This window comes from Abramis brama (assembly GCF_963993115.1).
Source record: "Abramis brama genome assembly, chromosome: 17".
Lineage (NCBI taxonomy): Eukaryota > Metazoa > Chordata > Actinopteri > Cypriniformes > Leuciscidae > Abramis > Abramis brama.
Window position 1 is genome coordinate 4863101 of NC_139979.1, and position 17198 is coordinate 4880298.

Below are 17198 nucleotides of genomic sequence, written 5' to 3' on the forward strand. Positions count from 1 at the left end.
GTATTCACTTAATATTTTAATACATTAATTATGCCTTGTAAATGCACCTTATAATGCATTGTATGATCTCATGAATAATTGTAACCACAATTATAATACATTATAATACTTATGTTACGCCTTTAGAGAGTATAATGCTTTAAAACACATGACAAACATACAGTCTCAGATGCCACTGCAAATATTGTATAATAATATGCATGTCAACTTTGGTTACAATTATTTATGAAAAAGATGTCATGCATTATAACATACATTATGAATAACTTCATAACGCATTATACATAAAGGCTTAAGTGTTACTGGTTTTTCTTTTTGTTAGAAAAAATGAAGAAAACGCAGTACAACAAATACTACCATGATTAAATATCGTAAGAATACGATAAAAAGTATTATGGTTTCAGACACCTTGTCTCATTTTGTAAATGTTGGAGTACCTTTTATATGTCTGCAGAAAATGTAATAAAATACAACAACTTGGGAATAAAAAGTATTACGGTAATGAGAATTTAGGTTGTATGCACTTAACTGTCACGGTGCAAAAAAATATTGTCTTAAAAATAGGTCTTATAATTTCTTCCCATGTACAAATCTGTGTAAAGACAAACCCAGGGCTTCATGCATTAAATCCAGATTAAATCACAGCAGTATAAGAGCAGGTGTGGCTTGTATTAAGGAGAAACATCCTCTCCAATCATTGCATTCATCCATATTGTAGTGTGACGTCTGGGTTGCCATACGATTAATGGCACGGTTAACTGTACTATTCTCACATTGTAAAAAGTGGAGCACAAGTGCATTTTTCTGACCAATATATGAGGGGATTTGGGGTTGGGATGTGTTTTAGATTATTCCAGTAAAGCAAGACACATTTCTTACACTACAGCAATGTGGATTGTGTTACATACTACTACAACTTACTACATACATATCATTTTGGGTAAAAAAAAATGTTTTAATGGTTACACCACATTAACATGCATTAATTAACATTAACTAACAATGAGCAATACATTTGCTAAATTTTTTATTAATCTTTGTTTATCCCGTCAGCTCACGTCCATTAAATAACATTTACAGATACAACATTTGACCTTAACCCTTGTGTTATGTTGCGGGTCAATTTGACCCGTTTAGATTTTCTAGTTGTTGGAAATACTGGTTAACCTATGTTTTTTTTCTTGATATTTTGTGACTTTTTCTCATTTATCATCATGAACATGCATGCAAAGTTTCAACATGCTGGTGTTTTTTGACATATACAAACAAAATTACTGGTACTTTCGTGATATTTTAACGCTCTAAGGCAACTGTACGGACCCAAAATAATAACATTTCTTGGTTATATATATATATTTTTTTTTTACTACCTTATGAAGCTAAAAAATTAGGTTTTCCACACTTATTTCAATACAGAAAAATATTTTGTCAGCCACAGATGGTAAAAATTACCTATCATTTATTTTTTCAAGCTACCTGAAATAATAATTATGATGTTCTAAGCAAAAAAAAAAAAAAAAAAAAAAAAAAAAAAAAAAAAAAATGTATATGCAAATATATATAAATATAATGTATATTCAAATTTTGTCAAAACAAAACAGTTTTTAAAAAATGGTTAAAAAACATTTTCATTAAATCATATCTTCAGATATATATTTTTTGGAATATTTGACAAATGTTGATATTAAAAGTTTACAGTTTGTACCTGAATCTTTGTTGTTTTTCATAGTGTGATTTTTGAGGAATTGTATTGAATCCAATTAGGGTCAATTTGACCCGAACCATAAGGGGAGTGCACAGAATTCCAACATAACACAAGGGTTAATAATTGATAAGTAAACGTTGAAATTAACATTAACTAAGATTAATAAATGCTTTAGAATTATTATTTTTTATAATGTAGAAAACTAATGGAATTTTAACTTTTGTATGTGAATCAAAATAGAAATGCCAAAATAGCAATGGAAGGTTGCAAATGTTTACATAGTACTCAATATATATATATATAGGCAACTATAGCAGTATGCTATTCTGAACACAACTATGGCCTTGCAACCCATCTGGCCTAGATGCACGTTACACCTTCCTCATTAATGTATGTAGGTCAGGTGGCCTTTGGAGGACACGTGTTTTCTCCACTATCTGTGGCACAACATGACAGGAAATGAATTATACTTTAGGAAAAAAACAAACTATTCAGCAAAAGAACAGACTTTGACTAATTGTGAGAAGGGAAAGTGAATGTAACAACTTCATCAAAGTAGCGCACAGGGATTTGGCTGCGAGTGTATTTGCGTCAATTCAGAGCATCCAATCAGTTGCGAGACGAGAAGCACGTCTACACTGGAAGCTGCATGTGATCATAAACAATCAGCGTGAGCTTGAAACTATACTTTATCCTTAGTGAAATGAAAACGTTCCTGTTATTTCCAACCGAAATCCATGGGTTATTTTATGTGTAGGCCTAAATATATGATTAACACAAAAGTAGGCCAGAGACATCATGAGCTGGCTTTAATGTAACAATCAGTAAATAAGTAAAGTAATAAAAATCACACATAATATCTGTAAATAAATTAATTTTATTTGAGACATGACTGGAGTAGCTGTGCAGTGTGTTTGTCTGGCGCTTCTAGTGTCGACGGCTCCACTGACTCTAAAGGAGGTGATACACAGGGCAACTTTTTGAGCAATGTTGTTGGGCAATATTGCAGAGCGATTGTTGCTTGGGCACTTTCCCATTAAAAAGTGGCTAATACATTTCTATCTGGATAATTTAGATCGGTCGTGGGCCCTGTGTCTCACCTGGTTGCCCGTTGACGGCAACATTGCCCAGCAACATTGCTAAAAAAGTTGCCCTGTGCATCATCACCTTAATGAGAGCGAACTAGTTTGTCTCCGTCGCATTATTACCGTGTTTTAAAAAGCCGTACCGCTGATGATAACAAAAGTACGTTTAAGTCAAATAATATGTTTTCCTTTTTGGAAAAACTCCACCAAGGAACATGACAGTAACAACAGAAATGTTATTTATTTTTTTACATGTTGCACTAAACTGTACTAAAATCCCAAAAGAAAATGAACACAGTGAAACAAAAACACATATCCCAAAATAGACCCAATTCTGTTTCTTTTAACTGCAGATAAATCTCTTCTTCTCATAGCAAGTTATAATCTTTGTGATAAGTCTCTTATTCTTGTTGTATCATCTCTTTTTGGGGTTCATCAATGAAGACGAAAGGGCAACAGTCAGACGTCCTGCTTGTGCCGATGAAGAAAAAGGTAAAAAAAAATAATAATAATTACAAATCCTTCCAAAATATCTGACAATAAGCATCATCATCAACAACAAACATTTTCAGTCCCAGCAAACCACGACTTGATGAACATTCACAATGCAAGTCTGGGTCGAACATAAACATTTATTTTTCCAGAATATATTCCAAAAGAAAGTGCTGCAGACCTATAAACATAATAACACTCATTTTACTGTCCTCAGGCGCTCATAAAGATGATTAAGTTCATTGGGAAAAGAAACAAAATGAGAATTTCATGGTCAACAGTGTCCAATAGCAAGCCCCACATATGAAAGACCCAAGCGCTTTGAGACTTTGGAAACAAGCTTTAATCTGACGGTGTGCCAACACTCTTTTAGCGCGCGCTTTTTAAAATGATTTTGCAGACATTAATCTGTAAGTGCTTTTGACTTCACTTGGATTGTGCGATTGTGTTTCCCACTTCTCCAAACTTCTGCATAGTGCGGAGCGGCAAACATTCATTCACTCAGCATCATGTTGAAGAACTGAAATTGCAAAGTAAATTTCTAAGGTGCTTTGCCGCCTTCTCAAATGTGGGACGGGTGCGTTCTAGCTAGAGCGGCACTGAACCTGGCCCTCTGAGCTGTCGTCCTCATCCGAGCCCTCGGCTCCTCTGCTGCTCAGGCCTGTGATGCGGTAGCCCATGTTCAACAGCATCACCTCCAGCGGATCCGCATTCATGCGCCGTTGGTTGGCTTGGGCCGCACTCTCCATGTCCTCCACCACCCGACAGTTCTCATTCTCCGACTGACGGTCGGCCGTGCGGGAGAGACGGAAGAGAAAAGAAGTTTGGAAGTCACTTTTGGTTTATCATTCTTTGTCTCACCTCAAGATGCATTAGATCAGGGATGGGCAACTTCGGTCCTGGAGGGCCACTGTCCTACAGAGTTTAGCTTCAACCCTAATCAAACACACCTGAACAAGCTAATCAAGGTCCTCAGGATTACTAGAAAATTACAGGCAGGTGATTTTTTCAGGGTTGGAGCTAAACTCTGTAGGACAGTGGCCCTCCAGGACCGAAGTTGCCCATCCCTGCATTAGATGTTGGAAAAAACTGACAGTGCAATATTTTACAATCATTATAAAATATTATAATCGCATTATGAGGGTGCATGTAAATGCAGTCACTGTTAGCATTAATTTATTCATCAGTAATAATGACACACGCCACTGATGTGAGTCGGTTCATACCTCCGGTCTTGGGTTCCACAGCCGCACTACGGGGTCGATGCCGCTGGTGGCCAGGAAGCAGTAGCTGGGGTGTGGCTGTAGGCAGTTCACTATAGACTCGTCCCCCTGTAAGACCCGCACCAGGTTCGTTGTCTCTTTGTTCCAGATGAAAAATGACCCATCATCTGAACCGCTCACAATGTACTGGCCTTTACTGTAGAGCGACAACCAAACAAGTCATGTGCTGTTGTCTTATATTCAGATCCTCGTTTAGCAACAGATATGACATGCATCATAGGCATAGACGAGATTTACATTAAAGGGGGAATTAACAAAATAACAAAAACTGACAGCACTTTGCAGACTTTTGCTGACAATTAAACTGGGATATCTGGGTGCAGGTAACACGGAGAAATAGAATACATTGTTTTAATATACTACCTACACTGTAACAATATAAACCTGGTTAGAAATCAGCAAACTTGCCATTTTAATGCATTTGGCAGATGCTTTTATCCAAGTGACTTACAATGCATTCAACATTGCATGTATTGCCTGAGAATCAACCCTGGTGTTCCAAGTGCTGTGCTTTACTGTTTGAGCTACAGGTACCATTTTTGACAAGTAGATTCAAAATGTGTAACGCAAAAAGAAAAATTACAGTAAAAATCTAGTTCAAATAATCAAGGTGTGCTACTGAAGTTTAAACGAGAGATGCCATTAAAATATCTTTAAATCATGAAACTAGTGTATTGAAACATTCTTAAGGAAACTGAAATAAAAATGCATTAAAATCATCACAAAATTATTATTAATATGTATTAAATATATCACCCAGCCCTAATTCATTAGAGGGGAATAATGCGTCAGTAAACTGACCTTCCAAAGAAGTTTGCTTCCTTAATGTCAGTGGTCGTGTTGCAGTGGCCACAATAGCGATGCTTGTAGTCGAAGCTTCGCTCTCTGAGAACGATCTCATCCTCCGGGATGGACTCTTTCCGGCTGAAATTGTGAAAGCGTATGGAGCTGTTCCCCTTTTTGTCGTCAGCTAGATCAGATGCATGAAAAATATCCAGAATCCTTATTATTAAAATGCATCCACGAACAAAATACAATATCCAAGACAGACAAGACAAGAACCTACAGGAGTCTGTTTTTGAGAAGAGGGCAGCCTTGATGTCTTTGTCGAGTGCGTCACAAGCGCTGCTGTGCGCCTGGTCTGGAAACTTGCCCTTGAAGTCATCTAGACACTCCAGGGCCTCGGCGATGTACTTGAGCTCAAAGAGGCAGCGTGCTAAACGGAAGTGCGCCTTCAGGTGGCCTGGGTTCAGGGACAAGGCCTTAAGACAGTCTCGCAGCGCGTCATAGTGATCACCGTCCCTGTCAGAGACGAGAGCAAAGCCACATGATGCTCTTCACATTAAAACACTGATTATTAAAGCAAGACACTACAAGGCAAAACCATTGAAAACCATTGAGACTTTGGCCTATTTTAATTCCATAACACGTCAGACTAGTGGAAAGAAATCGACCAAAATAAACTTTTAAGTGTTTATTTTATTGGACTGTTTATTTGCATCTGTAGATTTCAGAGTCAGAAATCTCCACTTCAGCAGCTTTACATACACCAAACTTTACAGTTTTATTCCTAGTTTTATTGATAGTATTTTCAGATTTCTGGAGTGTTAAAAAGAGACCCCCTCTGTACCTGTTAATTATGTCAACAAAAACCTGGATTTCTGTTCTGGAAAGGTGCATATTTAATTAGATAATTGATATATTTGAACATAAAATTTCTGAAAACTTGTAATACTAAACAGCTGTCATAATGTACTTTAATGAATCAACTGGGGAAAGAGTGGTAATATTGATTAGTTAAAATCTGACCTTATTCACCTGTGGTGTCTTGCCTTAAAGCACAAATACTGTGGATGTAATTAAACAAATATAAACTTGGCATGCGCTGTATGCATCTTCAACCTGAGATGTGCTGTTTCCAAAGTCAAAATAATCACAATGTGATGCTTTTTTTAACCAAATCATGCAGCACTTCTTGCATCAAAAGCATTTATCATACCATTTTCGTTTCATATATGCAGCAGCGCGGTTTCCGTACAGCATAGCATTTTGACTGGCTTCATGGAGGCCTAGACTGTAGAGCTGAATGGCTTGAGTCCACTGCTGCTGCGCGAACGCTTCATTGGCCTGTTGCTTGATCCTCTCCAGATAAGGAGGAAGATCACTGGAGCCACTGATGCAGAGACACGAATACAGACAGCAACAATTACTGCAACTCAAACTAGTCTGTGACAAATGAATGGGAAATAACATCATATAAACAGGACAGCGACAGAATCAATAGCCATGTTTCCAACCACCTATTTTTATGTGAATTTTAGGATATTGCATTAAAATAAAAATAAAAACACTAAATGGAAACACCAAAATGTGCATAAAATCCAAAAATGTATGCACTCAATTGAGGCCGATAAGACGTGCATAAACTACGATGGAAACATATTTACCAAATAAATTCCTCAATGCACAACAAAAACTCACGTGATGTTAAAGTGGTTGGATAACTGGACTAACCAGTGGACTAATCGCTTTGCAAATCATCTCAAATGTCGGTTTGGTCATTCTGAAATGCCTGAGCAAAAGTCTGTCATCAAAATGATTTGGTTTAATTTCCTCCCAGAACTTTCCCAAACACCAGACATCCGAATGCAAGATAACATGACAGTATTTATTGAAGCGCAAGTAATTTATGATGTTAGTAAAAAGAGCCACCGTGGCATCTCCGATTGCAGCAACTTCCATTATTATTACACGTATTTTGCGCCAATTTCCCAGGAACAATCTAGTCTCCTGTTTGAGGTAAGTGAGACAGTCAGAAGTTGAATTCGCAACTTTGGTTGGAAACATAATTAAAGATGCAGTCGGCAAAACACACATGAATCAATGTTACCTGGTCAATTTAGCCAGTTTAAGGCGGCTTGCAGGAAGATGAATCCCATTGGACACACCGTTGGTGGTTTTTCCATTTTGTACCTCTGCCAGAAGATGCCCATCATGAACAACAATTAATCAAGAATGGTTATCGATCCTAACAATTGGTTTTGAGACTGTGTTGTGAGACTAGTTCTTCCTCGAGATTCAATGTTTTAATAGCTTTTTTCATTTAAACTTCAGTAGTAAAATGTTTTAGAGCCTGTAAGTTTGATAAATTTCTGTGAAATAATTTCACTGAATCAATTCATTTGATTTATCACTGCAAAATGTTTTCTGCATTAAATATAAATCTACTTGTATACTTGGAACATCTTTTCCCAGTTCCTTTGACTGAAAGAAGCAAATGCAGAAATATAAAGATTTTATATTCTTGTCATTTTTTGACATTTTTTAATATGTCCATATTTGTTTTGCTATATTATCAAGTCAAGCCATATTTCTGTACTTTTTACAATACAAATGGTATCAAAGCAACTTCACATTAATAAACAGAAAATAACAGTATTAATGTTGCAAAGTTCTTAATTACGAAATTAATTTCAGCTGTAAATAAGCTTTAAAAAGACAAGAGTCATTATTCAGCTCAATTTAGTTCAAAGTTGCGCAACTCTAGTAATGATTAATTATGATCCTAAATGCAGTAAGACTGACTGATATATTTATAATTATTAAATAAATAACATTTGAAGTGGATCAAAACCTTTCATCAAAGTTATACATGAATTTTGAACAATACCCGTTCTTGTCTTAGGACAACTTTGATGAACTTTTTTGCTCTACTTTAAATGTTGACTACTATAGTTGATTCCAAGACAGCATTCGCAACTTACCTGATGGTGGGTGGCACTTTTTGGGCAGCAGAAAAGTGTACGGTCTCTGTTTGAACGTCAGATCAAATAAATATACCTGCAAACAGGAAGCAGTAATGCGTAACTATGCATAAAACAACTAGTGCTGCACACTGGCAACGGAGACTCAATAACTATCAGCAGCAAACCTCTCTAGTTAATTACCTGTTCTCCACCCATGTTTACCAGCAGTTCAGTACCGTCGGGACTGAATGTAACATAGGTTGCCACCAGAACTCGTAATCTGTTATTATAGTCAGGAAGCTTCACAGGTAAGTGACCTGCAAACAGAGATAAATATCTGTAAAAGCAGGTTTTTCCAAGTTTTTTACAGTTCCATCCGGGAGAAACGCAATGATACGGACTACAAACCTGCGACATAGTACTGTCCAGCACCATCCGGTATCGATTTCCGTTTGTCGCAAAATGTATGAACACCAGCTGAGGTACTTTGACTCATTGACTTCCTAGAAGGCAGACAAGAATGTAAAATTACACCCTAAAGAAAACATCCCTGAAATATGATCATAAAAGGAACGTGGATCTTTAACCAAGAATTCTATTTACTGTGTTTTCTGGAATATAAGTTGTTTTTATGAAATTAAACGTGCTTTGCATTATTGACTTATATAATGCAATTAACATCAAGAACATTTTTTTAAATTTCACTTAATTAAATTAGTCTCGGCTTGGTGTTTGTTATAAATGTTGTTTATAATGAATGCCAATATAATTATACCTATATTAGTATAGTTTATATATAGCTAATATATATAGTTTTATACCTATATTTTTCATTCTAGATCAGGTCAGAATACCGCTATTTTTTAAGTATATTTTGGGAAGGGAACTAAAACACTTTTAAAGTGTTTAATGTTTGTATACATTTCATTTTACTTACCGTTATCTAACATTATTTGTGATTGTAATTATAAACTGACTTATAAACCAATAATGTGTGTGTGGTTTGCAATTTTAATGCAACTTATGTTCTGGAAAATAGAGTAATTTGAAATAGTATTTCAAGATATTCCACCCAATATGTTTAATTTTGTCATTGTTTACTCACCGTCATGTTGTTTTTGTGAAAAGGAATGATAATCTGCCACGTCTCAAATCTCATTTGTTGCCGCACTTTTCAAATGTTCAATTCTAATAACATCAAACCTGCTGCAATAAGTCTAAACTAACCGCTTGACTGATAACAGCAGAGGTGAATGAGATTTGAGAGGGGAAGATTGTTAACAAATAATGTCTGTCTGTCCCTTTGATGATTTTTGGAGCTAAACAGTATTATTTTTGTATGGACATTCTGCCTCACATCTCAGTTTGTTTTCTAATTATTCTTTTAATAATACAAATAAAATCACCTGTGATTGTGGATCATTCTGATGTCATAGAGCCGGACAAAAGGCCCGTTCGCTCCCACGGCCATGTAGTTGTTGTCACGAGGGTTGATCGCCAGACATTTGGCTTCCACAAGCTGCCCGCAATACTCCGTCAGATCTATTAACACCTCCGAGCGTTTACTGCTCTCTCTCAGATCATACTGCCTGGGTAGAAGGGAAATAAAATGGTTAACAGACTTGAAAATGTAAAGCGAGTATTGATGGTCTATATATGGCAGATTGGAAAAGGAAAGAAAATTATTACATTTTAGTGTCAGATTATTATTTTTTTCCCTTTTATAACAATTGTTTACAAGAAGTGTACGGGTCCATCCATACAGAATGTGTTTTTGCATTCCACTGCGCTACTTTTCCATTGTTTTTCTATATAAACACACGCTAGACGAACGTGTTTGATCGTTTGCTGATGTGGAAGAATTAAATAATTACTACAAACTGAGTAAATCTTATCCATGAGAAATGTCCTGCCCAACACTATTCACAATTGACCTTTTTTTGACCGTGAAATGACAGTATTGTGACCACACTTTCAGACACCTGTATAAAGCTCATATTTTCCTACTGTTCATGTGTCCTCTACATGCAGAGCATTAAAGACAGCGAGGCAGCCAGCTTTGGCATTAGCCAGAGACCTGCTGTGTTCTTTCATATCCAAACATCATTCAGTGCCAGGGCATTTGCATGCTCCCCGATGGGCGATGCTACCCTGCAGCCAACACAACATCTGGAGATGCAGTTTTCAAGGGCATAAGCTGGTTCCCATGAGCCTATTTAACTTCAAGGAGAACATATATGATTAAACTTCAGCTGGAGGCTTGTGTCCATCCCCTCGAGATTCAACACGGCTAACAGCACGTCAGCACCAGTGTTGCCCACTCTCGCAAGACAAATAAGTAACCGCAGCTTCAAAAACAAGCCCAATATCATTATATTATTATGAGCCTGCAGCATATTAAACTGAAACCACTCAAGTTATTTTACAAAAACCATCAAATTGCAACAAAGTGGGAGGACACGCAGTATCCTCTGATCAGTGACCTGTGAGCAGAATATGTGCAGATATGGAAAAGGAGAAAAGACAAGCGCAGCAAGGGGGGGTTGTAATATAGCCACATATTTATAATAAAAACAAAACATGCATGTAAAACCATATGTATCTACTGTTAGCATTATTACTTGTTTTTTTAATTAAAGTCTGTAGTGATTAACATTCTAAAAAATGTTTTAAATTAAATTAAGTCCCTCTCCTCCCCTGCACCGTCCAATGTTTCCTCTCCATCATGAACATCTCTGTTGGTGGCATTATTTGTGAATGGTAAATGGTCTATTTACGTCTACTAACTATCATTGCTCGGATTACAACGCCACATGCCTGCGCGTCAGATTTTCCTAACAAGCAACCATATTTTTTTCAAATAAGCCCAAAAAACCACAACAGCAGATTTTTTTTAATGCAACTTGCAAAAAAAACTTTCCACTTTTGTGTGCAGCATCAGGGTTATCATCGTTAACTGAAACTAAAACTATTGAAAAACATTTCCGTTACTTGAAATAAAATAAACGTTGACATATAAAATAAAAACAAAAAACTTTTTATTTCAGTTAGTTGCAAAGACAAAAATAACTAAATTTACTAAAATTAAAAGAATAATACTTATGTATAAACATATTTAAAAACACAAACAAAAAAAGACAAAACACAACAAAATTACAATATTTTAACTAAAATGAATATAAAAATAAAAACGAATTAAAAATATTAATAAAAACAATAATAGTATATTAATGATACTAAATGAACACTGGTATGCATTAGACCTGAGATTCACAAACTTTTTGTCATCCGAACCCCTTAGATTCCCTTAGACATTTACCCCAAAGATTCACAATAATTTCATGACACATTCGCATGTTCACGTTTCTCTGATGTTGCCGATAATAATTATAATATATTATAATAATAATAAAATATGAGTAGTAGTAATAGTACAGGGTGGGCCATTTATATGGATACACCGTAATAACATGGGAATGGTTGGTGATATTAAAGTCCTGTTTGTGGCACATTAGTATATATTAGTACACACCACCCATCTTGAGGAGTTTGCCCCCTCACATATACTAATGTGCCACAAACAGGACTTTAATATCACCAACCATTCCCATGTTATTACGGTGTATCCATATAAATGGCCCACCCTGTAGTATGGTTTAACTCTATAAAAATATGATTTTAATACTGTTATACATTACAATTGTTCTGTAAAATAAATATTGATAATCATAATACTGAAATGCTTTGCGTGCTTCACTCTGAAACATGTAGCGCATCAGCCTATACAGTTATTTAATCACATTGCAGCCTTCTGATTTGATAATTGCACTGAGCTATATCCTTATTATCATGCAGCCCCATTTATTTTCATTTTTTATTTAATGCAATTATTTTACGAACTCAAGCACGTCTGAGGCAGACTTCAACTCGCCCTACCTAATGATGCCGTCCTCAGCTGCGCTCCAGAAGGTGTTGGGCCACATGGGAGCCGTTGCGATCCGTTTGACACGATTAGTGTGGTCTGAGAACATGTGAATGGTCTCCTTCGCCGTCAAGTCGTGCACGTGCACCTTGGTATCGGCGGCTCCTGTGATCAAGATTCGGTCGTCGGAGTGAGGGAGGAACTGCAAACACACACGTTCATTAAGAATACACATTTTGGCCTATTTACAAGACACTGACTGAAAAAGCAGAAACTTGACGTGGGCCTCACCTTGACTGAGAAGATGTTAGCTGCATGACCTGTGTGCATAGTGATGAGCTTCCTGTGCCGGAAGGGATCCCAGATGATGGCATGCTGATCATCTGAACCTGAGGCCAGGAGACTAGAAAGGAACAAGCCGAATGAGTTTATGAAGAGACACTGTGAAATGCAGCAAACTGGGTTTTACAACAGAACTTACTCTCCTTTCTCATTCCACTCCAGACAGTTGACACAGCCAGAGTGACCCTGAAAACAGAGACAATAGCTCAGCGCTAAAATATATTAGCAATCCTAATATATACAAAATGGCTCATGTGTGAGCGCAGCATTACTCAGTCATTTCACACATGAAGAGGTGTTTATACAGTGAATCTTAAAGATGCAGCAGCAAAAACAGACTGTTGAGTTGTAACTGGGTGTATATATTCAAGAATTAGCATTAAAATAAATGTTTTTGTATTTTTAGTACTATGTTCAAGTCACTATAAATCAAACTGCATCAAAATCGACAATTCTTAAAAAAAAATTAAAAAAAAAGACTATTGCAGTATTTATTAAAAATGATTTATCCATGCACAAATAACTCATTCTTGCAGCAACATCTCTTTTCTGATGACGTGTTTACTGACACGAGGGCGGGACAACCTGTCACTCACATGAGATCAACCAATAGCAAACCATAACAAGAGTCCCGCCCTAAATTCTTGATCCAGAAGCTGTTTCACTCAGATATAGTTCACAATAAAATGAAAAGTAAGTCATCATTTACTCACCCTGGTGTTGTTCTAATGCCCTTCTTTCTTTTATGGACCACAAAAGGAGATTTTTTTTTTACATGTTCAGCTCGTGCTTGTCCACACAATGGCAGTGAATTGCAACCGGCAATACATACACACGCCTAGAAATCTCAAAAAAGAATCAGTGTATTTTCTTTACAGAGTTAACCGGATCTCCGTTTGTCTGATGACAGTCAGAATGACAGCTGACAGATGTGAACCAGTAACTTCTTGTTGCGATGAACACAATGTATATATTCACCTCAGAGAAGAAGGTACACAGGTCCTATTTCATGTCACGTGTTTGTTAATCCTGATTTCCCACAACTTGTGTGCTTTTTCTGGGAGAGAACGAGTGAACTGCGACGCTAACAAAGTCACACGAATTTTATTAAATATATTAAATTTGGGTTTGTGTTTCACCAAACCCTATCGTATTCCAGAACACATGAATATAAGTCTTTTTTAAAAAGCTTGATGCTGGTTGCTATTCACTGCCATTATATCGACGAGCACGAACTGATTGTTTTTTTTTGTTTTTTTTTCTCCTTTTGTGGTTCTTAAAAGAAAGAAGAGCAAATTATGACTTAATTTTCATTTTAGGATGATCTGTCCCTTTAAGCATTTTCTTTATAATGTCTTTCTAGGGGAAACATTAAATTTAGTTAAGCTGCATTCATACTCTGGGTGTATATGCTTGCCTGCATATAGTGTGCATTATTATTCAGATGTATGCTGAGTTTGGTCTTTTAAGTCTCAGTAGATTAGTACTTAGTACAAGCCTGGTAAAAAAATAACTGGCCTTGCATTTTTAAAAGTTCTTTCAGGGTTTTTGCAGGTTTCAGTAAGACCTTTTTAAGACATTTTAAGACCATAAAGATTGAAATTTAAGACCTACACTGCACTGCCAAAAAAATATTCACATTGAAAAAGCATTAATTTAATTTACAGATAAAGCAATCACATTAGTAACCTTCCACACCCAACAACGTGTGTCAGAGAAAAGAACAGAATCAGATATAATTTATTTTATAGAAAATTGTACTTTGCATATTATACTGTAAAAAACACATAATTAGTTGATTTTAGTTGATCATAACTAGAGATGAAATGGCATGAACATTTCATTTCATGATTATAGTGACAAGTATTATCACGGTTATCATAGAATCCTGTTCAAAAAGTACTAATACTACACAATGAAATCAATCCACCAAGTTTTATGTCGAAAACCAGCAAATAACAAATAAAATTAGCATCAATATGCACTTTTTGTTTACATAAACATTAAAATAATACCATTATTAGTATTAGATAGCCAGATTTTAAGTGTCTTGCAACATGTTATATACTACATGTACAAGTTCAAATAAAGTTTTGACAAAAAAGGTTTTTATAAAAAGATAAACCTCACATATTTCAGACTTAAAATTATTTTTTATAAAAAGAATGAGTCAAAAAAGATAAAATTTTTAAAAGCCTTGCCCTTGTTTTGCCCTTCAGATGGGCGCTGTGTATGACGTCACGTAAAAAAATATGAATTAACACACAATCATTCATAAATCACCTGTAGTTCGGCCTCCAGCCCCAGACGCTTTATAAACGGGTCGGTCACATGATAGTGCCTCTGGAAGTCCAGCGCTCTCTTCTCCTGCACACACGGATCGACATACATTACAAGCGCTCTCAGACATTTGTACTGCATTTCTTTATAAAACCGGTTTCAAACTGCCTCCTTTGGTGCTCCACATTAACAAAACAACAACATGGAATAACATGGGGGTGAGTAAATAATGAGGGGATTTTTCTTTTTGGATGAAGTATTGCTTTAAATGTTTATAATTTTACTAAACTCTTCTACTATTAAAAGGTAAAGACGTCTCCTCACCCTGATCTGCCTGTGCAGGAGATCACTGGTGACGTTCCGCAGCGACATGGTCTCACAGCACGTCATGGAGCGTCGACTCAGAGTGTTGCATCCAGGTGCCAAAGATCTCTGATCATCTGTGCAACTCAAGCCTCTCGGAGAGGCAGAGCTTCTAGAACGGTAAACAAGACCAGAACGGCAGCTGGTCATGTCATTTCTCACTTTATGGAGACTTGGACCTGCCTACTCAAGTTAGTTAGAGCGCGATCATTTAAACTGTCATTCTGTCGCATCTCATTTATTTTCAATACATACACCGGTCAAAAGTTTGGAATAATTGCGATTTTTTTTTAATGGTTTTGAAAGAAGTCTCTTAAATGCTCACCAAGGCTGCATTCATTTAAAAAAAAATATGATAATATTGTGAAATTTTAATACAATTTAAACTGGCTGTTTAGTATTTGAATATATTTATAAAATGTAATTTATTCCTGTAATGCAAAGCTGAATTTTCAGCATCATTACTCCAGTCGTCAGTGTCACATGATCCTTCAGAAATTCTTCTAATATGCTGATTTACCACTCAATTATTATCAGCTCTTAGTTATTAATACTTGTTCTTCATTGTAATGCCTTTACTGTCACTTTTGATCAGTTAGTATATATATCTTAGCCAAAACTTCTGAGTGTTAGTGTTTTACAGTTTCCACAAAAATATGAAGCAGTATAACTGTTTTCAACATTAATGATAATAATAGGAAATAATAGCAGAAAATCAGCATATTAAAATGCTTTTTGAAGGATCATGTGACACTGAAGACTGGAGTAATGATGCTGAAAATTCAGCTTGGTTTCACAGGAATATATTACATTTTAACATATATTAAATAGACAATACTTTCAAACTGTCATCATATTTCACAATGTAATAAAACTTAATAATTCAAAACGCTTGACCAATACTGTATGTATGTATGAGATCTGAATACTGCCTTGCCTTTATTATTTGAACAATTCACAGTACGTTTCTGTGTCAGATCTGCATTTAAAAGTCACTTATTAAATAGTGCAATCCAAATCTGGCAGCATTAATATTAAAGCATTCCACATCATATGTTTATAGTGACATGCGTGCTAACTTATGCTACTTAACTGTGTAGTTTATCAAGCAGGCCTTATACCAATAACCCCAGCCATAATAAGTTATTTTATAGCAAATAAATGTATTAACCTGAAATAATTTGACTGTCAGCTGATATGACGCTTTCACCAAAACATAAACAACAGTCAGTAGCATTAGCCGACTAGCGACACATTTAAACTAAATATTAAAATAAATACAAACACTTCTGGCAGCAGTGAAAATATGTTAGTGGTTATTCAATCACAGTCTGTTTACAATAAAATGCATTTAAAAATATAAAAAGAGCATTTAAGCCCCACATGTGCAATATCGTCTTACCTGAGAGTATGTCTGGCCTTATTCTGCGCAGCTCGATAAAGCGATATTTACGCTTAAACCGGAACAGTGCTTGCAGTAATTAATTTCAATACTTTAATTAGCCGCTGAATAACACCGTCACCTAATAAATGACTAGTTGTGGTCAAGCATCGGTGAGATTTTGAAGCCACATTACTAACGAGTTCCTTGACTGAGCGCTGACAGCCCGGGTTGCCAGATCCACTGAAATGCAGCAAATCGCTTGTTTTATTTAGAGAAACGACATAATGATAGGCTACATTCGATTTTGTTATTATACTTTGCTTTTACTTTTTACTTTTTATTATTATTATTTAATTCATATTTATGTAATTGTACTTGTGTTATATTCACCTGGATTGTTTCAAAAAATGTTCAAATACATTATTCTGAAAACTTTCAAAATGTGTCAAACGATTACATGCATTTAATTCACAGCGATTGAATTAAAGTTTATGTTTTTAATGAAAATAATGCTCAAATGTGGTTGGGACGTTTATTGACAAAGGCATAATAAACTAATACATATCTGGCAACTCTAAAATGTTCTCAAAGCATTT

At 35.8% G+C, this 17198-nt stretch overlaps 1 protein-coding gene across 1 annotated transcript; it reads right to left on the bottom strand.

The window, feature by feature from the left end:
• Window positions 1-2564: 2564 nt before the first annotated feature.
• On the bottom strand, window positions 2565-16849 carry wdtc1 (WD and tetratricopeptide repeats 1). The gene is made up of 16 exons (XM_084089447.1): window positions 16621-16849; window positions 15180-15330; window positions 14859-14942; window positions 12715-12761; window positions 12525-12636; window positions 12248-12435; window positions 9718-9900; window positions 8720-8814; window positions 8513-8628; window positions 8330-8405; window positions 7456-7540; window positions 6565-6738; window positions 5632-5867; window positions 5367-5535; window positions 4509-4701; window positions 2565-4064 (listed from the first exon to the last, which is right to left on the bottom strand). Exons 2-16 carry the CDS (start codon window positions 15243-15245, stop codon window positions 3867-3869), a joined length of 2022 nt encoding a protein of 673 aa, XP_083945573.1. The 5' UTR covers window positions 15246-15330; window positions 16621-16849; the 3' UTR covers window positions 2565-3866.
• Between the last annotated feature and the right edge of the window lie 349 nt (window positions 16850-17198).

Bases quoted from the DNA above. Each gene is read 5' to 3' on its own strand.
- wdtc1 (XM_084089447.1), bottom strand. From the start codon at position 15,245: ATGACGTGCTGTGAGACCATGTCGCTGCGGAACGTCACCAGTGATCTC. The intron at 14,943-15,179 runs GTGAGGAGACGT...CCGTGTGTGCAG, and splicing joins TCCTGCACAGGCAGATCAGG to GAGAAGAGAGCGCTGGACTT. The intron at 8,629-8,719 runs GTTTGTAGTCCG...CTCTGTTTGCAG, and splicing joins TGGACAGTACTATGTCGCAG to GTCACTTACCTGTGAAGCTT.